The sequence below is a fragment of the Monodelphis domestica genome, chromosome 8 (genome assembly GCF_027887165.1).
Source record: "Monodelphis domestica isolate mMonDom1 chromosome 8, mMonDom1.pri, whole genome shotgun sequence".
NCBI classification, from domain to species: domain Eukaryota; kingdom Metazoa; phylum Chordata; class Mammalia; order Didelphimorphia; family Didelphidae; genus Monodelphis; species Monodelphis domestica.
This window is the reverse complement of record NC_077234.1, coordinates 230,989,152-231,015,173: the sequence shown is the minus strand read 5'-3', so window position 1 is coordinate 231,015,173 and position 26,022 is coordinate 230,989,152. Positions and strand designations below refer to the sequence as shown.

The window sequence follows — 26,022 nt, the reverse complement described above, 5'->3', positions numbered from 1 at the left end:
GCAAGTGGGCAATGTGTCCAATAGCCTCTCCAGCAGTACTATAGCTGGAAAAGTAGAATGAAAGAAAAGCAATAGCCCCCCCAATTTCCACAAAAGTCAACACAAGGAATATAATATGTAACTAGCACAAAAAAAGGAGGAAGGAATTGTAAGACAGAAGACTCTCCTATAATCGATACTATCCCCTCCCAAAGAAGCAAAACTGCAACAAAAGTCTTCTATTAGTCTGAAAACAAAGGCAATATTTTATTCAAGTAACTTAAAATGTTTTTCCAGAAATAAAAACCAAAAGTTTTGATTTATGGGTTTTTCCATCCATTTGTTTTCCCTCTTAGAGCAATTATGAAATAAAATCCACAGGACATTTATTTTTCCTCCTAAGAATAAACAGTCTTAGTTCCATGGCAAGAAAATAAACTTCAACTTCACATTTTTTTGCTGAATCAAGTTAAATTATTTACATTTTTACGAAATGTTCTACAATTAATACAGCTGCTAATATTGCATTTTAAAAGAGAAAATATGCAGTTCTAAGCAGTAAGTGTTAAAGAAGTTTTTTAAAACATCTAGAACCAATATTTATAAGAAATATTAGAGAAATTCATACTGCAGTAATTGGGCAACTCAGACAAAAAAGTGATCCATTTCTGCCAAAGAGTCCAGCTGTCTTGGTTTCTTTTTGATCTATCTAAAAGGAGAAACCATGCTATTTCCATTAGTTTTTCATCTGGTATCAACTTGTCAAAGTGACAGCATAAACATCACTATATGGAGAATGTTTTTCATATTTTCATAAAAAAATTTTTACTTTTAGTAAATTGCCCGGGGATTCTTGGTACTGTAATAGGCCTCACATGCAGCTACATAAGCAGACTCAGGGAAGAAATCATCATGGTATTCAGCTAAAAACCTAAAAAAAAGGGAGGAAATTGAAAGAAATGTTAGTTTTAACATTATTACTACAACTTTATGATTCAGATGAACTTTTATATTCAATATTATAAGGTCTTTCAAACACAAACTAAAGTCTAATAAGGGGAAAATTAAATAACCAAAAAAAAACACTTATTCAAAATTTCAGAAATATTTTTCCCCCTAAGTTGCCTGAATCACAACAACCAAAAACAAATACTATACCTCATAAGAATATTATCATCAAATAAATTCCTAAAGCATAATATAGTTGAGCAAAATATTAAGTTCTACTCTGTTCTAAAGTCTATTCTTTAGTGAAAGGGGAATAATTTTGATTCTGATACTATGAGCCTAAAGGCAGAGATAAGATAGCTTAATGACTAGAATGATGGGGTGGGAGTCAGGAAGACCTCAGTTTAAACCTACTCAATTAATAATTCATTATGTGATTTGGGGCAAGTTACTTAAACCCTCTCAATCTCAATTTTCTCATCTGTAAAATTTGGGTTTTGATGCCTCCCTCCAGATAAGTCTTGTGTGGCAATAATTATAATTATAACCTCACTATTCTTCTACTTATAACTATTCCCTAGGTAACACACTGTATAGAATGCCAGACCTGGACTCAGGAAGAAATGAATACTCAGAAGAAATGAATATTTGGTTTTAGACACTATGTAACCTTGTGTTTCCTCATCTCATCTTATCTGGGGATAACTTCACCTACCTCCTAGTGTTGTTGTTGAGAGGATAAAATTGAGTTATTTGGAAAGCACTTATAAATCCAAGTTATTATTATAGTAATACTATATAAAGAATAAACTCCTAATCCTGATATAGCAAATCCTCCACAATCTAGGCTCAGCCTACCTTTCCAGCTGTATTGCAAACTACTCCCAACTTTACATGCGTCTCCATTCACATTCTACCCATTCCAATCTTTATACTTTATTCATGCTTTTCCTTCTATCTCTGTCAATCTTTCATTCCTTCAAAACGGATCTTAAGTACCACCTCAACTATGAAGGCTCCTCTAAGTCTTTTCCCAACCAAAATGAAAGTGATCCTTTTCTCCTCTTGATTTTCTCATAGTGCTTGGCCCGAAAGTTTCTCTTGCACTTCAGTTTCATTGATGTTCAATTCAACAAATATTAAATCCATTTTGTGTGAGGGCAATAAACTAGGTTTTTTTTTGGGGGGGGGGTAAATAGTCTCTACCCTCATGGAGCTTATACTTCACTATGGAAATACAACTTATATAAATAACTAAATACAAAATATAAACAACATAATACAAAATAATTTCCAGAGGGAGAGGTTCAATAAAAGTTTCATTTAGAAAATGGAATCTGAGGTGTATCAAGAGGTAGAGAAGAGGATGAAATAGGAGACCACCTGAGCAAAAAGGAAGGTATCAGGAGATGGGATGTCAAATATGGGCAACATCTAGCTTGCCAGTTTGCCTAAAATGGATGAATAATATGAAATAAAAATGGACAGTAGGTGACAGTTGGGTTGTAGAACCTACACATGGCCTGAGGATTTTGTATTCTGTCCTGGAAGCAATAGGAACAAGGTGATATGGTCAGATTGTGTTTTAGGAATATCAATCTGGCAGCTAGGTGGAGGACATATTGGAAAAGAAAGAGAATGGAGGCACACACCCACACAGGAAAAACTGGAGGAAAGTGAAGAGAAAAATAAATTTCATTTCAAAATAGGGATTTTGCTCTCAATTTTATATTTTCATAGTTACTGGCTTCAGATTCATATCATACCCTAGAGTCTATCCTTATGTGGAAAAAGTAAAATGTACTCCTCAAGGCCAAGTTAAAAAGTCACATATTATTTCCTAGTCCACTTGTTATAGAGGATTCTCCAAGTACACTAAATATACTGATTGAGAAATAAGATGAATTATGTAAAGATACAAAAGCCAAATACAAGATAACTCTAACTACAAATGAAGGTATAGGACAATTTTACAAAATAGCTTTAACAATCAAAAAGCATATATTAAACGTCAGGCAAAGGGATAAGAACTGAGCATATAGATACAAAGAATGAAACAATCCGAATTCCCCAAAAAAACTGCTTTAAAAATTATTAAAAACAATGTATCCTAGATAAGATAAAGTGATGGCATATATTTTACACAGAAAAGGCAAGTTACCTCAGAAAGAGTTCAAAGTGCTTAACCAAAGCCTTAAGATTCTTATCAGAAAAGCACATCTTCCCAAGGATCTCAGGAAGTTTTACTGGAAATAAAGAAACAACCCACAATCAATAAACCAAACAAAAGTAGTTAATAGTAGATGTCTATCCTTATCTCACCTTTAATTTTCTTATTTTGGAATTTGATTTTCTACTCCTTACATTTCTGATGAAACTTGTATTTTTTTTTTAAATAAAGTTTTAGCTACCAATAGTTTCTAAAAAAAAATTCTGAGTATTTAAAAATCAACATTTACTAAGGATTTATGTAATACTGATGGAAATATCAAAACAAACCTAAATCATTAGCTAGAATTCTGAATTGGAGAAAACATTAAAAGATAAAGGCACCAGAATCTCTTACCAAACATTCTCAACAAATGCTGTGACCCATAAATGTATGATGGAGGAGGAGGCTGATCACTCTGGGGATAATTCTCTGGCATAAGTTTCCAGGAGAGCACCTAAAAGTAATAATTTAAAAGCTTCATGATTATTTTATTAAAAACTTATTTAAAGACTTTAAAATTAAGAATCCTACAAATAAGATTTGTAAAAATGCACAGGAATAAGCAAAGACATTTCAATTCTGTCATATAAAATAAAGATGTAATTTTTTAAATCAAATTTCCCCCTAAGTTTTATGGGACCAGAAAATATGCTTTTGTTGATATATTTAACTCAGCATGCATTTCTCCAATTTCCCAAAACCACTTACCAAAAGTACATTCTCAAAACAGTTAAACAAAACTTCCCGAGAGAGTAAGTGGAAGCTCAAATACACATCACTTTTCACTTCTGTAGTTTTCCATTTTGTTTTTTTAAACCTTTACCTTTCATCTTAGCATCAATACTGTGTATTGGTTCTAAGGCAGAAGAGCAGTAAGGGCTAGGCAATGGAGGTGAAGTGACTTGCCCAGGGTCACACAACTGGGAAGTGTCTGAGGTCAGATTTGAACCTAGGATCTCCCCTCTCTAGGCCTGGCTCTCAATCCATTGAGCTACCCAGATGCCCTAATAGTTTTCCATTTCTTAACAGAAAGGATGCAATACATTAACTTTATTTATTTGATATCAATATTGGCCACAGCATTTGATCTAAGTTTCACTCCTCTTGAGCACTGTCCTCACTTACAATGCTGCTAGCTTTTTTATTGTGCATCATTTTCCATAGTTTTCAATGTTTCTCTGAATTGCTAATATTCAGTCAATGAACAAACATTTAAGTACCTAATCTACAGCAGGCACTGTGCTAGGAACAAGGAGAGAGAAATAGAATAAATGAAACAATTCTTATCCTTGTAGGGCTTAGATTTTGTTCTACATTCATGTACCATTTGCTCAAACATTGTTCCACTGCTAGACATAATTCCCCCTTTTTGCTACTGTAAATACTACTGCTATAATTATTTTAGTACATTTGAATATCTCTCATGTGATCATTAACCTCCTTTGGGAAATAAAAGCAGAAGTAGGATCATTGCATCAAAGAGTATGAATTAAAGAGTTAATAAAATCTTCTTATAGAATTCCAAATGGAAAAGAATAAGTGTGTGTCTTCCCAAAGTCCCGCCTTTCCATCTTTGCCAATTAGATGGATGTGAGGTGTTACAGTATACTCATTTTAATTTTTACTTCATTGATTATTAGTAATTTTAAACATTTTTTCAATTAGATCAAAGATTTAGATCTGGGGGAGAGGTCATTAGTCTATCATTTTACAGATGAGAGTCATTGGAGAAATGACTTGTCCAAGGTTAAAATGACCAAAAAAAAAGTCAGGATTCAAACCCAGGTCTTCTGACTCCAAATCCATATATTTATAGTTTGTCTTATTCTGAAAATAGTTCATATCTTTTAAGCATCTGAATGGCTTTTCAGTTTTACCAATCTGTGTCAATTCCCTTCAGGTGATATAGCATGGTTCAATAGAAAGATTGCTGGCTTTGAAATAATAGGACTTGAATTAAAATTCCAGCACCACACTTACTGTGTGATCTTTGCAAAGACTTAAATTCTTTGGCCCTCAGTTTCCTTTTCTATAAAAGGAATACATAAGATTAGATGATATCTAAAAGTTTCTTTAAGCTCTATGCTTTTATCAGAGATTTCTTTTCCTCCACAATTAGTTTATTTTATATGCATTTTGTGTATGCACAAGCTTTTAAAAAATTTTCATGAAATTAAAAAGGTCAACTTTGTCTTTTATATGATCTTCTATCCTATGTCTGGTTACAAATTCTTCCATAATTTTTAGCTGAGGAAAATGTAACCTTTCATTCCTCTATTTTTTTAAATGTGTGTGCTTTTTAAAAATTAATTAGATCATACATTTTTAAAATTTCTGTAGTATATAAGAAGTTGGTCTAAACCTAGTCTGTATTCTAGTATTCTATACAGTTTTTCCATATTCCCAGTAATTCTCCAATAGAGACCTTTCTGTAGCACTTGTAATAGTGGACATTTTTGCTTCATCTTTGTCATAATCATATTCTCTTATTTTTCTTCTATTATTGTTCCAGCATTTCTATTATTAGGTCAGATAGTGGAGACAGGAAATAACTGCTTATAATTTCTCCTATTTCTCTTTTATAATATCACCCAGCCATTGCCTTCATACTTGAGGACTCTAATATACGCCACTAATGTCTTCTTCAACACACAAGTCATCAACCTCTTAAACTCCCATGACACCTTTCCCCTGCCACATTCACTCATCAGCTATATAACTTTGGTCTGATCAAAACCCATAACTATTTCTCTTCCCTAATAATTTATCACACTGAAATCCTTTCTGAGCAAAAAAGTTCTTAGACTTCAATATCTTCCTCTGCCTCACTCCTCCTGCAGATATTCTTTCTCTTTACCATGATAACAACTACATCAAATCTCTCTCCTGAAGGTTCCTATATAACCTCTTCCTTCTTCTCAACAGAGAACATAACCTTCTACTTTCCTGAACCACAGAGATCAGATTTGGAGCTTCCTCTTTTCCTCTACTTCATTCCTCAATACCTCAATTCGTCACACCTCCATTCTTTCTCCTTTTTTTTTTCAGTCTTTGAAGAAAATTTAACTGAGACTAATCCTTTCACCTGCAATAATTTCCCCTTTTTTTGTCATCTTCAGTCATTTCTTATTCACTAAGTGAAATACCTTTCTAGGTCCTTTAGAAAATCTCCAGATCACTTTGCTAACTTTTCAAGCTATCTTTTTTTTTTTAATAAATGGTATCATTTTCTCAAAGTTGAACTCCTTTAAAGGGTCATCTATTTTCATTCTCTATTTCATCACTTCCAATTAACCTTCTCAATATTACAATCAGCCTTCTAACCATCCCTTAAACCCATCAAACTGAACCTGCTCTCTCCAAGTTGACTAACAGTCTCTTAACTACTGAACCCAATGTCCACCTACAAAATTTCTTTGTCCATTAAAGGAACCATGGTCCTTCTAGTCACATAGCTACCATATCTAAGCAGTTAGCAGATCTTGCCAAAACTTTTAATAACTACTTTTCTCAAATCCATCCCATTCTCTATATTTGCTTGCCCTCTGTTCTAGTTCAAGCATACTTTGTTTTTTTCTTATTTTTGTATAACTTCCTAACTGGATTCTTTGCTTCTAGTTCTTTCCTTCTTCAATCCAACCTTGATATATAGCTACCAAACTTATACCTTTAAAACACAAGTCTGACCAAGTCAAATTGAGTTTCTTGCTCAAAAATACTCAATCCTATCATCCCTAGGTTAAAATACAAACTCCTCAGGCTGCCATTTCAGCCTTTTCCAACCTGGCTCTCATCTACCTTTATACTTTTATTTTATATTCTCCCCTTAATTTACTCTCCAATATAGTTAATTTGCTCTTTGTCCACACTTGACACTATGTCTCCTAACTGTATCCTTATAAGAATGGTTCCTGATGTCTGGAACGTACTCCTTTCTTACCTCCACACCTTTTGGGATCCTTAACATTTTTTAAGATAAAACTCAAGTTTTACTTCTTACACTCAGCCTTATCAATATCTCATCTCTAGTCATTAATGTTCTTTCCTTTTGAAATCACTTAATACTTTGTATATACTTTATAGTTACTTACAAATACAAAGTATCCCTGTTCCCCTAGTAGAACAGAAGCTGATATTTTCTGTAATATATTTCATTGTAGAATCATAAATCACTTGGTAGCCATCCAAAAACACTAGACGTGAGTGTCAGAACTCAAAGACCAAGTTCCGATTCTAAAAATTACTAGTAATCTGACTGTAAAAGCAAGTACTATGAGGCTATTTCCCAATATGTAAAAAAAAAAGGCTATTATCACTATACACCTTCAAGGAGTTATTGGAAAAATTAAATGATATGCCATGAAATCACTTTGTAGCTAAAGTACTATCCATAAGATATCATTAGTCCTACTTTCATTAACTGCTTAACATTTTTAAAGTCTTTCTTTTTAATATCTATATACTGTCAGTGGCACTGAACACACTTCATAGAAAACCCATAAACTCTGAGAACTTAATATTACAAATAACTTAAGGATAATGATGGAAAGGTGCATTTTCAACAAAAGTAGACTGCAACACTGCAACACATTACCAATTTGAATGCAAATATATCAATTCTAGGAATGAAACCCTAAAAACAAATAATTCCAAAAAGTAAGAAAAGTTATCTGAAGAGACAAATGTGGATTTACAGACAATCTTCTCAACCAGTTTGGTAGAGATGATAAACTTTGGTGGTTCCCTTAAATTACCTCAGTTGTGAGTTCTTCCAGTCATGTCTGGCTCTTTGTGACACTATATGGGGTTTTCTTAGCAAAGACATTGAAGTGGTTTGCCATTTCCTTTTTCAGCTCATTTTACAGAAGGGGAAAATGAAGCAAATAAGGTTGTGTCCAAGGCCATATTTGAATTCAGGAAGATGAGACTGATTCCAAGTCCATCACTCTGTCCACTGTACCATCCAGCTGCCCTATTACCTCTAGGATCAAATATAAATTTCTGTGTGTCACTTCGAACCTTTACAACCTAGCTTCACCTAGCTTCATATCTTCCTAGACTTCATACGTTATTCCATATACTCTACTGTCTAGCCAAGCTAATCACATCTATGACACCCTATCTGCCTTTACATAGGCTGTTTTCTAAGAATGAAATGTACTTCCTCCTTACTTCTTGTCTCTTACAAGTACTTTGCATTTATTTTGTTTACCTTAAAGCTCAACTTAAATTATATTTTTTGATACTCCCAATATAACATATTGACTCTCCAAATTATCGGGCATTTTAATAATAATAACAATAACAATAGCAGCTGGCATTTATATCATGCCTTAAGGTTTTCAAAGCACTTTACAAAGATCATCTCATTTTGTACTCCTCATAACATGGGAGGTAAATGTATTATTTATAATTACCTCATTTTACATAGGAGAAGACTGAAGTAGGCAGGAGTTAGTTGATATGCCAGGATCATAAATCTCATAACTGAGGCTATATCTGCTCCCATGTCTTCCTGACTCCAAATAAAGTCCTCTATCTCCTGTGCCATCAAGCTGTCTGTCAGAAGCAATAAGGGGCAGCTTCATTTTTATCTTTGTATCCCCAGCACCTAGTATTTCCTGACATGCCAGACACTTAATAAATTGAAACAAAAACAGTCGAAAGTGAATACAAAAGTATGGTGTTTTACAATAAAAATGTCAGGAGTATTGAATGAGCTGGTTTATAAACCAGTATTTTTTGTTGTTTTGCTTTCCTATTTTTTTAAAGCTATGTTCAGAAAAGAAGATTAAAGAAAGAAGACAACAGCTACTTTGGGTGTAAAAGACAATGAGAATGACAATTGCAAGAAGGCAATTTGCTTCTGTTATCCCTGTTGCCACCAGATGGCAATCTCACATTGTCAAGATGAAACATAGACATTTACATGGGGTCAGTGGACTAGAACATTTTACTATTTCAGAAAAGGAATAGGTGAACCAATCCTGTAGAGCGGAATATGGATATTTTAGGTCTTCAGAAAAAGTCTAGAAAATATAGGTAGTGAAAAGAAATGGTTGTATATATTTTCCTTAATCAAATGTTCTATTTTAGTGTTTCTCAAGCAATGCTGTAAAGTTTAAATGAACTTAATGTTTTATGTAAGTAGGTATTAAAATAATTACTTAAGAATATTTTACTACAAAGATTCAATCAATCGTTATTTAATCTGAGGGGTTCCACCACTGTAGGAAAGTTTCAGAACTGCTATAGTCTAAGCCAAATTTACTATACCTGCATTTTCTATATCCTCAAAGAAATTAATACTGATTTTCCTCTACCCCATAAGATAATTTTTAGTTCTCCTTTCATGTTTTCCACTAAAATCATATTCCAAGGCTTCAGTGGTACAGAAGTTGCTCTAATTTCTTCAAAGCTATCACAATAGGGTACAAATTGTGACAGGTGCTTCTAAGCTGTGAAGATTCACACATAATCTGGTATGGTCTGTACCATCTACCATCACACTGTGGTTCAGTGAGGAGAACATCAAAAATGAGGTTAAAAAACCTGAGATATCACCCATGTGATCTTGGATAAATCATTTAATCTCTCTGATTCTCAGTCTCTTAATCTGTATAGTGGGGAAGACTTAAGAACTTCGAAGCCAACCTAGTGCAATTTTTCCATTATGTAGATGAGGATACTAAAGCCCAGAGAATATTAGTGACTTGCACAAAATTACACAGACAAGAAGGTCATCAAGAAGGTCCCTTCCAGTTCTAAATCCATGAAAGGCTCATCAGAGAGGTTTATCACCCAAGGTCTGGCCATCGTGCGATGAAAAGTTTTGGCCAAAGCAGCTCATGAAACTGTCTCAAAGAATAGAGGGAAGGAAGCCATGGTAAAAATCCTAACTAATTACCATACTTTATATGCATCTCCACACTAAAATCTTACTCTGCTGTGTCATCATGGCCCAGTGATGACCAGGGATTGCTATCAAAGATTATGCCAGCAGAGAATATCCTGTAGAAAGTCCTTATGAAGCTCAAAAGGGTTATCTGAGAATACCTTAACTAAGCTCAAAGAAACTCTTTACCAGAAAGTTGGCTACCAGGCAATATAGTTTTTTGCAGGGAAGGGAGAGAGAGAGGAAGAGAGCCATTAAATGTTGAAGAGAAAATACTAACACAAAACGCAGTTGTGAGGGAGCAGCTGGGTAGCTCAGTGGATTGAGAGCCAAGCCTAGAGATGGGAGATCCTAGGTTCAAATCTGGCCTCAGACACTTCCCAGCTGTGTGACCCTGGGCAAGTCACTTAACCCCCATTGCCTAGCCCTTACCACTCTTCTGCCAATACACAGTATTGACTCCAAGAAGGAAGGTAAGGGTTTAAAAAAAAAAAAGCAGTTGTGATCTTTGGGAAAGCACTCACACATCAGTTAAATCAAAATTCTCATAAAAGAACAAAAAATGTCACCTACTTAATTAAATAAGTGTCATCATATTTTAGTACTAGAAGAGACTTTAGGGTTCCCTGACCCTCAAACCAGCACCCTTGTACCCTGTGGTCATTCACACAGCTCCTCCTATTTTTATAGTGTCCTTTCTCCTTGGCTCCAAGACTTATTTTCCTTATTCTTTTTTCTTCTACCACTCTTCCTCATCCTATTACCCTCAGAGCTCAAGGGCTACCGAAAGAATAAGAGACTCTAGGAATACAATGCTTCCAAAAGCCTATGATCTTCCTTGTCAAAGCAGAAATCATAATTGTGATTTTCACAACCAAAAACTCTTCTTGGATGTAGAAGTGCTCCCTCTTCCAAAGTTCAGCTTTGTAGTAGGCTTCCAAACACCTCTCTTGGACAAAAGGTTTGGAGTCTGGGTAAGATATAAGCTGTGTCATATGCTCTTCTGTGTAATGCCTTATATACTGTATACATGAAATATTTGCTGATTGATTACTAAATCACACTTTAGCTTCCCAATATAAAAAAAAAATTATTCTGAGATATATATGCACATGTAGTATAAGTATATACCCAAAATAGACAACTAAAAAAGTTATTTGGCTGGGGAAGAGTGGGAGTAGATGAGCAAAAACAGATGAGAACAGCAGAAGCTTTACGTAGAAGGTGACACCTGGGCTGCTTGACATAAACAGAGACCCTGTAGTCCAGGTATAGGGGACAGTCAGTATAAAGACATTCCAGCAACCATGTTGGGGAATAATTTGAAAGAGGAGAGACCAGAGTCAAGGAGGCCAGTTAGAAGCTTATTACAATAGCACAGTAGAGGAAAAATGAGGGCCTGACCCAGGGTAGTGACCATGTGAGTAAATAAAATGGAATATTATATCTGTATGTTCTTTCAAGGCAACTAAATGGCACAGTGGATTGATCATTGAACTTGATATCAAGAAGATTCATCTTCCCGAGTTCAAATCTGACCTCAGACACTTATTACTGTGTGACCCTAGGCAAGACACTTAACTCTGCCTCAGTTTCCTCATCTGTAAAATGAGCTAGAGAAGGAAATGACAAACCATTTCAGTATCTTTGCCAAGAAAACCCCAAATGAGGTCACGAAAAGTCAGACACAATAGAAAATGACTTAACTGAACTTACTATGCTCCCTTGATATTACTGAAAGGTTAGACTAAAGAGAAGGTAGCCATTTGAGTATCAAAAATGAAGAATACCTAAACAGCCTAAGTGCTACACTGGAACCTCAATATATTAGCAAAGCAGCATGGAATAAAGGAGGGAAAGCCAACCTTAAAACCAGGAATACCTAGGTTTAAGACCTACCTCTGGGGGGCAGCTGGGTAGCTCAGTGGATTGAGAACCAGGCCTACAGACGGGAGGTCCTAGTTCAAATCCGGCCTCAGCCACTTCCTAGCTGTGTGACCCTGGACAAGTCACTTGACCCCCATTGCCTAGCCCTTACCGCTCTTCTGCCTTGGAGTCAATACACAGTATTGATTCCAAGGAAGAAGGTAAGGGTTTATAAAATTAAAAAAAAAAAAAGACCTACCTCTGACATATGTTGCATGTCTGATCCAGGCAAAGTTATTTAAACACTCAGAACCAACTCTCTAAGACTAACATTTTACCCTTCAGCTATTAATGATAATGAATTCCAAAATATTAGTTCTTTACCTCATTTAATTCGTTATTTCTTCTACCTTCAAAGCCAGCAAACACTGCACTCCCTTCTTTGCTAGGTGTCAAAGTAATAGGTGAGGATGATCCACTATGTACTGGGGTTTCTTCCAAAAGATGTAGGAAAAAAAGATAAGTTAATTCAGCTGCAAATTATACATTCAATTCAATTAAACAAGTATATGTATATATGGTAAAGTAAAAAGCTACTAAAGCTTTATAAACTATTTTTAAAAACCACAAAGAATAAATCTAAAATTGTTATTATTCAAGTGATAATCACAATGACAGACATATATGTATGTATATCACTTAGTAGGCTTTTTAGTTCATTTATAACTTGCACCTCTTTGGGGCTTTATTATTGGATATTCTCAATTCCTCTCTCTGTTTTCTTGATAGCAGTGTGCACTGTTCTAGACAATGCTTGTTATTTCAAGCTGTTACTGTACCTAGAAACTCCAGATAAAAGGACTGAACTTAGATGAGATGGAGCAAAAGGCTCACAAGTTACTTCGGGTAAAAATGGGTTCCTTTAACTAATTCTTAAACAAAAATGTTGCCTTAGAATCAGCATTATTAGGAATGTAGTCACTGAATTCACAAATCTGATTTGCAAAGGCAGAACTAAATAACAATAAAAACTAACATTTACATAGGGCTTTAAGCTTTTCAAAGCACTTTCTATTTATTATCTCAACTGTAACAAATCCTCCATTATTGCCCCATTTTACAGAGGGGTAAATGAAGGCTGAAAGGCTGACTTGCCCAAGGTCACACAAATAGCAAGTGTCAAGAGATGGGGCATCAATCCCATCATGTTCATGTTATACACATGAAAAAATTATTTTGTTTTTTCTTTACCATAATTTAGAACAAGTTATCACTTATGAAATCAAACTCTCCTTAATCCAACTTTACCATTCTCATCCAGCTTCACCTCTCACTATGCCCAAGCACAGAACTCCAGGAAAACTAAAGGAGCTAAGCTGTTTCTTCATGCCATTAGATATCCTATTTGCCATTACATGTATTTGGGAAATTGCTATTACATGTAATTGGGAAAACATAATATCTTTGAATAAAAAAAGAGAGAAATTCTATTTGCATATTCCTAAACTATTCTCACCCCGCAATACCTTCTCCATAAATCCATAACCTCCATTTCTTTCATGACTCAGCTCAAAATTCCTTCCATGAAGCAAGACCTACAGTAATTTCTGACCTTTCTCTTAACATTAATGTATGCAGTCTGAACTACATTTTATTACATGCTAGTTTTTACTTATTTGTTCTAAAGTTTCATAGAGAAAAAGAAAAGTGCAATTAAGGCCAAGAATGACCTTGACTCTAACAAGAATGTAAACTCATAAAGAAACCTGTCTTCTACTTTTATCATTCTAGTAAAATGTGATGCATTCTATAACTACTTACTAAATTTTTCTGAGTTTAATTATGATTTACTCTCTAAGTTTTAAATGAAACCCAGTTTGAGGAGTCAGTAAATAATCCTTAAACTAACTCTTAAAATATTTTATTAGTTGGAGTTTAAAACTAGTTTTAAACTATGTTTTGTAAAAATAGAAGACTCAGCAAGATGTATTCATGAACTCAGTTAGCCAAAAGGAATAAAAAAGTCAAAATAAAAGATTCTAATAATTTAATTTGATGAAGAAAATTACTTAATAAAAAGTTTTTACTTACTCTTTTCCAAATGCAAAAACAATTTTGGCATTGTGGCAGATGTGTCAAGATGCCGTCGCTTCGGCTGTGGAGAAGCACTGCTTTCAGACAACCTGTCACAGCTGGATGTGTGACGTGTAGAACGTCTTAAAGATTGTAACATTTCTGGTTCTGCTTTTCGCCTTTTGGGTGTTGCTGGCTCTCCTGTAGTAGGCTGACTATCGGTGGACTGAGGAGTTGGTGGATTTAACAAGGGTGGACTTGGCGACAGTTCCTCCTGATTCCTAAAGAAGAAAAATAATGTATCAGCCACAATACTAATCAAAGTATTTTTGGTAATAGGAATATTTATTCCTTTAAATCATGTGCTATTCCTGAACACTGACACAAATGAAAAGAATAATAAATATTGTTATTTAGAAGAGTTTTTTTGTTCAATCATTTCAGTCATGTCCAAGTCTTCATGACCCCATTTGGGTTTTCTTGGTAGATACTGGTGTGATCTGTCATTTCTTTCTCCAACTCATTTGACTGATGAAAAAAATGGAAGTAAACAAGGTTAAGTAACTTACTCAAGGTCACACAGCTAGCTATTAAAATAGCTGAGGCCAAATTTTTGCAGTTATAAAATACTTTACATACCTTATTTCATTTGATCTTTGCAACAAACTTTTGAAAAAATTCAACAAGTATTATCTATATTTTACAGGCAGGTGATCAAAAAGTACAGTAATGAAAGACTCCTGGAAGGATTAACTCTAAAAATATATCTCACTAATTTTTCCAAGAATCCTGAGGAATATATAAATAAAACTTTTGAGATCATGACTTCTTTTATAGATAAATTGATCACAAAATATGTATTTTATACACACTCGTGCTTTGCTTTAAAGAGTTAATTGCTGAAAATGCCCCAAACAACTATTATGTGTAATATGGAAAAAAAACTGATGAATTTTAGCCATTCTCCTACAAAATTTTAATAAGAAGAAGCTAAAGCAAACACAAAGCAATGTTTGGTAACAGTTCTCCCTATTTGAAAACATAACAATTCTTTAGTGAAAATGCCCTAAGATAATGGGCATTTTGTACATGCAGTAAAGGTAATTCTGACTTGCACTGACAATACTGGCCTTAGGCAAAATTGTGAAGTAGATGAAATTTTTTGTTGGCTATCTCATACTACTTACTGATCTCTTCTATTCCCTCCTTATAGTCCCACTTAATATAAAATAACACAGATAGGTAGGCATTATGACAGTCCCCATTTTACAGATGAGGAAACTGAGGCAGACAGAAGTTAAGTAACAGGGTCACAAAGCTAGTGTCTGAGGCTGGCTTAAATTCAGGTAGTTTTGTTTTGTTTTTTTGACTCTAGGCTCAGGGTTCTATCTATTGAGTTATATACAAACTAAGGCTGAGACAGATTAAATGACCTGACCAAAATTACCTAGGTTGTAAGTAACTAAATAGATATTTGAATCTAGGATCTGTGACCCAAATCCAGTGCTTTACACTGAATCATGACAGAGACAAGCAAGATAGGCTTCTTGAGGGCAAAGCTTTTTTTAGGTGTTTAAAAGGAATCTGTTCAATTGAATTACATATAAAAATTTTTTCTCTCTGTAAACTCTAAAGATTTTTCACGACAGGAAACTAAGACATAGCAAGAGGAACAAAAATTATGAAGAGAGTAAGCGTGTGGTTCTTTTACCCACACTCCCCTCCAATGAGCTATATGTTTTTAGGAGGTTTTAACCTGTTTCCTAACTGGAAAAAAAAATTCATTGAAGATGTTCAAAAAATATAAAAAAGATAAATGACACTTAAGATTATACTTCATAATGTTAAACTTTTTATTTTTCAAACTCTTACCTTCAGCCTTAAAATTAATACTATGTATTGGCTCCAAAGCAGAAGAGTAGTAAGGGCAAGGCAATGGGGATTACATGACTTGCCCAGGGTCACACAGCTAGGATGTGTCTGAAGCCAGATTTGAACCTATGGCCTCCCATCTCTAAGCCTGGTTCTCAATCCACTGAGCTACCCAGCTGCCCCCTATAATGTTAATCTTGATATCAATCTGAAAATATCAAAACAGTGTCCAGAAAAGATCAAATATTCAGGTAGCCATTTTGCTCAAGAATAAATTTTTGTAAAAATTATTTCAACTATTTTATTTCGATTGTTTGAACAAAATAATATACATACTTACCTATTTGTATTTGTTGCACTTTCCTTGATTGGAAGAAAAAATTTTGATGAAGTCACCTTTTTATATTGAGCTTGTTCATATGGATAAAGCAAAATCAATGGTAGAGTAAAATCAAAGGTTATCCTTAATCCATCAACCATTTCTTTACAAAGCTCAACGCTGAGATGTTAAAAAAAGAAATAAAGAATTTAAAGATAGTTTATAAATTAAAGGTTAAATATGGCAGTTTAAAATTGTTCTTACATGAATAAATACCACAAAATGGATATAAACAGGAAAAATATGTTTTGAATTCCCTTACTCTAATGAGTCTTCAAAAAGGTCCTCAAATTTTAAAATAAGCTAATATTTTGAATTTATAAAGATCTAATGAATCCTAAGTAATGACAATTTTAGCCTTTCAGAAGACAGTTAACAAATATTTTCATTTATTGCAGATAAGCTTTCTTATATCTTAGTAATCTTCATATATTGGTGTGACCGGAAAAATTCATCACCTAGTGGCCAACTTTCTAAAAATGTAAATCTCTGAACTCAATTGTACCTAGTGTTTGGATAACAGTCCTTTTTTAAAAAAAAAATTTTATTTATTAATAGAATTTATTTCCAGGTATCCGAGTCTCTCACTTCCCTCCCTACACCATAGAAGCATCATCTCGCAAACAGACATATGTCTGTAGATAGATTATGTCTTTCTACTTCTCATTTCATCCTCTGAAGGTGAGCATTTACAATATTAAATCTGTAGCTGTATATCATATTCTCTTGGTTTTACTCATTTAACTCTTCATGATCTCAAGTAGTTACTTCCAGGCTTTTAAAAAATTAATTTGCTCTTTGGTTCTAATGGTGCAGTGCTATTCCATCACAATCATATACCACAATTTTGTCTAGCTTTCCTCAATTGAGGGACATCTCCATGATTTCCAGATCTTTGTCACCATAAAAATATTCTGGAATACCCAGGTTCTTTTACTTTTTCCCTGATCTGCTTGAGAAATAGACCCAGTAATACTATTGCTGGGTCTAAAGATATACACAGTTTTATAGCTCTCTTTAATTCCAAATTGCTCTCCAAAATGGTTGGATCAATTCAGAATTCCACTAATGGCATATTTTTCCTCATCCCCTGCATAATTTGTCATTTTTCACTTTTGTCATTTTAGCCAATCTGCTTATGAGATGATACCTAAGTATTGTTTTTGTTTGCATTTACCTAGTCAGTAGAGATATAGATAATCATTTTTTCATATACCTATATATGGCTTAGATTTCTTTATCATTAAACTGTCTGTTCATCTCTTTTGCCCATTTATCATTTGGGGGATGGCTCCTATTCTTATAAATTTGACAAAGTTCTATATAAATTTTAGATATAAGACTTCTATTTAAGTTACTGTCTATAAAAATTTTTTCCCAATTTTCTGTTTTCTAACATAGGCAACATTTGTTTTATTTGTATGAAAACTTTTCAATTTGATGTATTCAAAATATCCATTTTACATTTCACAATGGCCAATACTCATGTCTTCTTGACTCAAATTCCTTTGCTATCCATAAACCTGATAGGTAACGTGTTCCCTGTTCTTCTAATTTGCTTTTAATATTTCCTTTTATGTCTGTATCACTTATCTATTTACATTTTCTCTTAGTGAATGATGTATGGTATTGGTCTATGCCTAGTTTCTGCAAATTACTTTTCAGATGTCCTAACAATTTTTACCAGATAGTGATTTCTTATCCCAATAGCCTGGATCATTGTGGTGATACTAAGAACTGCAAATGCAGATGTTCTTTGTAGCAGAAACACAAGACCCGAGTTGAACATACCAATAGCTGGGGAAACCCTCCTCCACTTCATTCTTTCTGTGATACCTTCATGTACCTGCTGTAAATTAGTGTGCTTTCATTCCCTAGCTTGGAAAAGAATAGTTCTGCTGGCCCCTGGCAAATGGGGTTTTATTTGGCTCTGTAGGGAAAATCTAGCAGAAACTAATCTTGGATTAAGAGAACCCTCTAGCACATGGCAGCAATTTGTGGTAAAATTCAGTTCACAAATTGTTTGAGATGGGGTTAGCAGCTATACCTTTCATTTATAATATGCAAAATTACAATGAGGAACTCAGTTGCAACTGGCAGAGCCAGGATATGAATGAGATAGGCTTTGAGAAACTTACAAATTAGCTGGACTGACAGACATTAAAAGCAGCAAAGGGGTACAAGTGCCATTAAACAAAAAATAGTCCACTAATTATACTTAAAAACTTAATATAACACTAAAAAAATTCATAAAGAACTTAATAAGATTTACAAATAGTTTTTCTCATAGCCACTTTGCGATAAATAATAATATAATATTATCATTTTACACATGAAAAAACTGAGACTCAGAGTAATATTAGTCAACCCCAGGCCTCTCTAGATTACAGGCCCAGAGTTCTTTGGAATCACACTAAGCTGCCTCTCTTAGAAAATAAGCACACCAAAGATACCCATGATCTGAGGAGAAGCAATTAGACAAACATATACTTGAGAAGGAATCATTGCAAAATGGAACTTAAAACATCTGAAACACTAATGCCACCCCTCTTCGACACACAACACTATTTTGAATTCCCTTTTCTACTCTATGAAACAGCAACTGCACACTTCAGATGCAGTATGACTTACTTTTTTTCTGGAGGGATGTAATGCACATTCATGTTCACATGAGGAGTGGTTTGATGGTGACGAGATCTTTCATTGGCTGAGAAAGCTGCATTGATGGCAAAATGTTTCACATAGGATTCCAGAATGGTTATTATGTTAGTTTGGCATGGAAGTTTCACAAGCTATAAGAAACAAACATTTATATTGTTAATCATTCAAATAAAATAATTTCAATGACAACAAACCACTATCACTTGCTATTTAGCAATTTTTTAAAAAATACTAACTTAGGCTGTTCCAACTCAGCTTATCAGCCTAATAAAAGAATACTCAAATTTATTCACATAAACCTTCAGAGAAATGCTCTTGAAAAAATAGAGCTAGCTAACAAAAAGAAAATAAAAATTCTAATTTTCTAATCATATTTTTTTGCCATATATGTGGCAAGCAATTAACTACATTTCTATGCTGATTACAATATAAATGCCATAGGTAGAAAGATAATTTAACTATACTATGATGAATAGCTCTAAGTCAAGGTAAAACATGAACTAAAAAAAATAAAAGTTGTGGCTATTACAAAGAGCAACAGAAAGCTACAAGACTATTTGTCAAATGCTACAGAAGTGTCTCTTTCAATTGTAAACTATCCCAAGCCCATTCAGGTAATTTAAAAAAAGTTAAGAGCTAGCATTTTACAATATTCTTAAATATTTTGATACAAGAATTATTTTTAAAATTAAAAAAATGTTAAACATAAATTCTCTAGTCTTAAAAGTTTTCTTCAGTTATTGTCAAAATCAGTCAGATGTAACTGAAGTAAATCTAAAATGTAAGCTGCCCCCCATTTTAGATCCTCCTTTGCATACGCGTTTTCTCCTGTTAATATAGTAGCAATCTTCTTCAAGCTTCTTCTTCAAAACTTCAGGTATTTCTATACTTATTGTTCTTTCTTCCATGTCCCTTTTTGTATAAAACTCCTGTTCTTCTTTCTATAACAACACAAATGCATTTATATTTATTTAACACAGTAAATACTAGGAAGATTTTGTTTTTTAAACTGCAAAGATGTCATAACTTCCATGAGATACCTAAATTTGTGAATTCTTAATATATCACTATTCCTAATAATACATGTTAATGGCCCAAAGGTGGCATTGCTCTATCATTGGCTACAATACTGGCATTTGATTTGTCTACTACTTGTTTAGCATTGTAGATTGAGTTCTCAGTAACCTGAGGGAAAAATTAGAGAGACTAGAAAATGACGTCTGATGCCTCTAGATACAACAAACAATTCTACAACCTAAGTAAACAGCTGCAGGCCATATCACCATTTGCTTGATACCAATGATTTGCTCCTTCTCACTTGAACCATCACCTACCACAATGGACCTTAAAACTGGATCTCTATACCTACGTCTTCAAGAATCAATGCCCATTTTGTCCTTGAGAAAATTTATCTTTTATTTTTGGAGCTCCTATCTTAAGGCCTACCCCAGGTGACTGGTAAAGGAACGTATGAATTTGCGAATAAGCCATCGTACTGAATTTTCACACTTTATCTCAAACTATGTTTCAGCTTACCATCCCAACCAGATCATCTCACCTTAATCTCACTTTCCACTTCTCCAGAATAAAGCTCCCTTTCATAGCCACCATTCCTCTCTATGTGTTGTCTTTCCCTATTAGAAAGTAAGCTCCTGGAGGGCAGGGACTGTCTTAAGAAAATATTTGCATTCTCAATGCTTAACACGGTATTTTGCACATGGTAAGCACATTTTCTTTCATTCATTCAAATTTACAAATGTCAAAGGTAGTATTTTATACACTATAGGGGGAAATCCATTTGTATTTAAAAATTAATTAGATAGGGAAATTTAGTACTTTAACAAATACTTTTGGATATTTTAATAAATACAAAAAGACAATAATACCTCCCTCACAGTATCATAAATAAGGTAAATCTTTTTTTTTTCTAAACTGTTACAAAAACTTATATTGTCTTACTTCTAAAATATGTAAATAAAAATATTTCAAAAACAAGAAGTCTTAAATTTTTACCATTTCGGTTTTCTCTTCAATGTCACTTTCTTCACTTCTTATTTCCTCATCTGTTTCTTCACTACTATCTTCAGAAGAGCTACTTATGGCTACAAAAACAAACATAAATCATATTTTATCATTATACCTTATAACCCACTAGTCTGCCTAATATGTTGGTGAAAGTCATCTTATCCAAAAACTTTCACCAAAAAAATTTAATTATAATTTATTGAAAAATAAATTAATTTTCTGAATTCATCAAGCTCAAGAAATCATAGGGCCTCCTCAATGAAATTCATGTCTATTTTTTTTTAAACCTTTACCTTCCATCTTGGAATCAATACTGTGTATTGGTTCCAGAAGGGCTAGGCAATGGGGGTGAAGTGACTTGCCCAGGGTCACACAGCTGGGAAGTGTCTGAGGCCAGATTTGAACCTAGGATTTCCCATCTCTAGGCCTGGCTCTCAATCCACTGAGCTACCCAGCTGCCCCCCCATGTCTAAAACATACTTATTTCTATCCTATAACACACAGAATGATCAAGCCAATGAGTTAATAATATCTCCAGTACACATCATATGACAAGAGTTACAGATGTATAATGAACTCAGTCTAGAGTCGAAAAGGGAGAAATGTGTAGACTGTAATGCATTTGTACAAAGATTCCAATATGTACCCTAGTATCAAAGGTGTCATTTCAACATTATTGTTCTTCTAATGATGATATATAGTTGAGAAGCCTGTAATAATACCATAATTTTGGGAGACTAAAAAATTGGGGGTTACCCCAAAGGTAAGATATTTGGAAAGATATTTGGTAGGGGAAAAAAGTAGCCTACAACCATTTCCAATGATATCTATGTATAAGAATTTGAATAAAGAATATGAATTAAGGAGGAAATATATGATCAGAAAAGGAGGTAGGCTAGCCATATACTAAGAGTGAGAGATAAAAGGTGACCCTTTCCCATGTGCTACAAATTTTTAAAAATCTAGAAAAATATTTCCAGTGTAAGCAGGAATTGTACAGAATTAAAAGGCTAGGTTGAGTAACAATCTGTACCAATGGAGATAAAAGTTATATCAATAAGATCAAAGATCCATTCAAGTATTTAGGGGGTTTTTCCCTTTGATTTTTTTCCCCCTTGATTAAAATCCACAAATGCAAAATGGCACAGTGTTGACAGTCTACAGGTGTTAAATAAAATAAGACCCTGCAGCTAAGATTTTCACTTAATACTGACTGATACAACAGATGCTAAGGAAAGCACATCAGAAACTGAGAAAGAAGAAAGTAAAAAAGAGAAGACAATGGAAAGAAGCAAGGGGTTGAAATGAACTGTGATGGAGATATATAAAATACTAATATTTAATCCAATGAGGTTAAAATAATTTCACATTCATTATATCCCAATAATTCATATTTATTGAAGGCTTTACATAAATCCTCTCATTTGAACTTTAGAAGCTCTAAAAGGTAGGCTTTGCAAGTGTTTTTATTCCCACTTAAGAGATGAGAAAACTGATACCTAGAGAACTGAAGTGACCTAAAGTTATTTCTCCTATATCCAGTGTTCCTTCACCATGACACATCTTTGTGGGTGGATAAGTCTAAGGGAGTAAACGTATTGTCTAGTGTATCAGCCAACTCACAGTTTTCATCATTTTCATCTTTTTCTTCGGCAGGAAGACTTTTTAACACAGAGTCAACACCAGGCAACCTGCAGCGTCTCTTCTTCCTTCCTTTTCTTCTCCTAAAGAAGATAATTTTAACTGAATTATATCTATGTGAATTTAACAACTACAAGACAAGAAAAATAATTAAAATACAAGCTTAATGGTTAATATCAGTTTTTAATATCCTAATAGTCAACTATCTATACTTCATCAATTGATTCAAAATTAAATAGCCCCATGCTCATTTAAATGTTTAAAATTAATTCCTTAATGGATTAAAATGTTCATTTTTCACATATTAAATGTACAATATATCATAGGATAAAAAAAATTTACACTGACATGAATTTAACATTCTTACATGCGAGCTACAGCTTTTCTTGCCAATTTACGTTGTAATCTACGATTTTCATCTGTGTCACGAAGAACATGATCTTCAGCTGCCCATCTATCCCAGCTGAGGAAACAAAAGCAGAAAAAACTGACTAAAAATATCCAAAATTCTAAAATAACAGTAAAGCAACATCAAAAAAGCAGCAAGTGGAGGGGACAGGGAGGGAGATGTCATGGGATTTTTTTTCTCAATTTTAAGAACAAAATTAGAAAGTGGTCAAATAATTAAGAAATTAAGTCTTTAAAGTATATTGAGAGATTAGGATTCCATAACTATCCACAGATTTTCAAAATAATGTGTAGTCTTCCAAATATTCTTTAGAAAATGAAAATATAATTATCCTTTGGTAAAAAGTCTTCTTAAAAGTTTTTTGTTTGTTTTTTAATGTTCTTATAGTCTCATAGCACATTTATTCCAGAGTACATACTTACCTTCTGTTCCAACCATTAAAATGGATCAGATATTCTGGGATCTTTCTGCCCTTCTCATCTTTCCCAACAATAACATCAACAATCTGAAAGAGGAAAAAACAGGTGAGATATCACTTATATATTTGGAGGCATACATGAGAAATTGTGAGTCTGTTCAGAGTGACCAGAAATAATTTTTAACAGGTTTCTTTCATTTTTTAAATCTGTGCCGAAATGACAATTTCTTCCCAAATCTCCGTTTTTTTTTTTCTTTAGTGGATACATCCCACTAGGAATAGGAAGTATCCACCCAACTATCTTCTAATTGGTCTCTATGGATTTTAGTCAGGGCTATTTTCTTCACCCTATTGGCCAGTGAACCTATCACTAAAAAAACACCAAACTACAGGCAGGACAACTTGGCCTCAGCCCTGGGAAAGTCTGGGAGATGTAGTCCCTGGGACTCCACCTCTTCCAGGCTAGACTTGGATATTATGACAACACTCTTTCAACTTTTCCTTTACTGCTTTTCTCCAAGACAAGGTACACCATGCCCCCTCTCCTCTCATTCACAACATCCTGCTCCCTTAAACAGGAGAATTTTCTTCCAGCACATCCCTGCCACAGGCTTCAAAGATTTGGGAGCGGAAACTACGTGGTGAGTCAAGCTGCATCATCAAGGAACATATTGGGAGCGCCCATTTTAAAGTCATACAGGACAGGCAGCCACTAGGGAAAGGCTATAGAAGGTAGTCCTGGGGAGAAGTACCCAAGAGACACCAGGGGCTTACAGGAGGGAAAAGCCCCAAGGCAGTAAAAGTTAAGCGGGCAGATAGATGAAGGGTTGCCAGAGAGAACAGTTAAAACAGCAGCTGGGTCAGAATGAAGGGAAGTTACACAGGAAATGAGCTGGAAAGAGGCACAGGAGAATTTTAAATTCACAGGCTTTGGGGAAAGGAAATGATTTGACTTCTCCAGCGGATGTTACTTTCCCACCTGAAATAGCTTTGCCTTAGGCTTCCCCTAAATCAGAACCTAAGGATCAGGTTCCTATCCTGAAGTCCAAGAACTTCGTGGCTTTTTAACACAGACATACAAATGGCTTAAAGAGACAGAGAAATGATGTAAATAGATGGGAGAGATAGATAGGTCGATGAGAGATCAACAGAGACAGAGGTAAATGAGAAATGAGATATATATATGGATAGCTATAGGTGGACAAATGAGATATAGATAAGACAAGAGATAGATGATAGATGGATAAAGATAGACAGGGATGGACAGATATACATATAGATAGTTACAGATATTTTAATATACTTGATTTCCTTTTTCATCCTATACATTTTGGGCCTTTAAAAACATTACTCCGAGAAGGGGCCTATAGGCTTCACCATGTTATCAAAGGGGGGGGGGGGGGGTCTATGATACCACATTCAAAGAGAGTGCTTTCAAGTTTGCAAAGCCCTTAAATACTATTTCATTTCATCCTCACAACAACCCTGTGAGGTAGGTGCTATTTTTCTACTCATTTTTACAGATGAGGAAACTAAGGCTGAGAGAGGTTTAAGTGACTAGCTCAAGGCCATACACAAAAAGGTTTAAGGACCCCAATCTAGGTAATTTCCATAAAAAAAAATTTTTTTTCACTTCAGAGAAAACCACACGTGGGAAAATTACAAATTATACCAGTATCTCCCACCCCACAAAAAGGCAGGTTAAAAAAAAAGAGAACAAGTGGGTAGGTAAATTTCCTTGGCACTAAGCTTTTCCACGGGTAGACTGAGGACGCGGGATTGCGCAGTCGCAGCTCCACCCTCCAGTTTTATTTTTGGGGGGTAGGAGAGTGTTGGATACCGGCGCGCGCCCAAGCTCTTGACAGCTTCGCGGCGGAGCGCGCGCGCAGTCTCCTAAACCGCAGCCCCTCCCACAGCCCGGCCCCTCCCCTCCGCGCGTACCCCACCATTTCCCCCCTCCCCGCGCGCTACCCTCCGCGCGGCGCAGGGACCTGCCGGCCGGCTCGCTTCCGCGCGCGCAGGTCCCATCGCTGAGCGCGGTTCTCCGACCTACCCACCCACCCAAGCGGTTGGTGCCGGCCCGGTGCCACCGGTGCAGTTGGCGCCCTTTCCCTGGCACTAACTAGAAGGAGCACGTCATTTTTCTACCCCCTCTCTTCTCAAAGCGTCGTCCTCTCAATTCCCTGCCCTGCCCCGGGAAAGCCGCGCACCCATCTCCATCCACTCCCCTCCCTCGCCCTTCGCCGGCGTCCCTTCCATTCCAGTCCCCCCGCCACCCTCTGCCCGTTCGCCCCGCTCAGTGGCACCTTGGCATCGTACAGGACTCGCGCCTTAGTGGGGTCGGGCTCGAAGCACAGCACTTTCTCCCCTGACTGAAATTTAAATTTCATTCCCCCGCACGAGCTCATTTGTTCATCGTGGCAGAGGGAGAAAATCCAGGTCGCTAGGAGCAGTACGCGAGGTGGGGGTGGGGGGGCCGGGAGAAAGAAGTGGGGAGGGGGAGGTGGCGCGCAGTGAGCAGGGTGGGGGGGCGGAGAAAAAGGCAGCTCCGGCCCGGATTTTCCCCCCTCCCGCCTTGGCCCTCCCTCGGCTCCGCCTCCCGGTCGGCTTCGCTCCTGCCAGCCCCTCGGCTCCCCCCACCCCC

At 35.4% G+C, this 26,022-nt stretch overlaps 1 protein-coding gene across 1 annotated transcript; it reads right to left on the bottom strand.

Moving 5' to 3' along the window:
• Positions 1–216: 216 nt before the first annotated feature.
• MSL3 (MSL complex subunit 3) lies at positions 217–26,022 on the bottom strand. Its single transcript, XM_001365049.5, has 13 exons — positions 25,685–26,022; positions 23,383–23,465; positions 22,919–23,014; positions 22,534–22,634; positions 20,899–20,987; positions 19,704–19,826; positions 18,856–19,016; positions 16,186–16,344; positions 13,992–14,254; positions 12,285–12,394; positions 3,494–3,593; positions 3,089–3,173; positions 217–910 (listed from the first exon to the last, which is right to left on the bottom strand). Exons 1-13 carry the CDS (start codon positions 25,784–25,786, stop codon positions 811–813), a joined length of 1,572 nt encoding a protein of 523 aa, XP_001365086.1. The 5' UTR covers positions 25,787–26,022; the 3' UTR covers positions 217–810.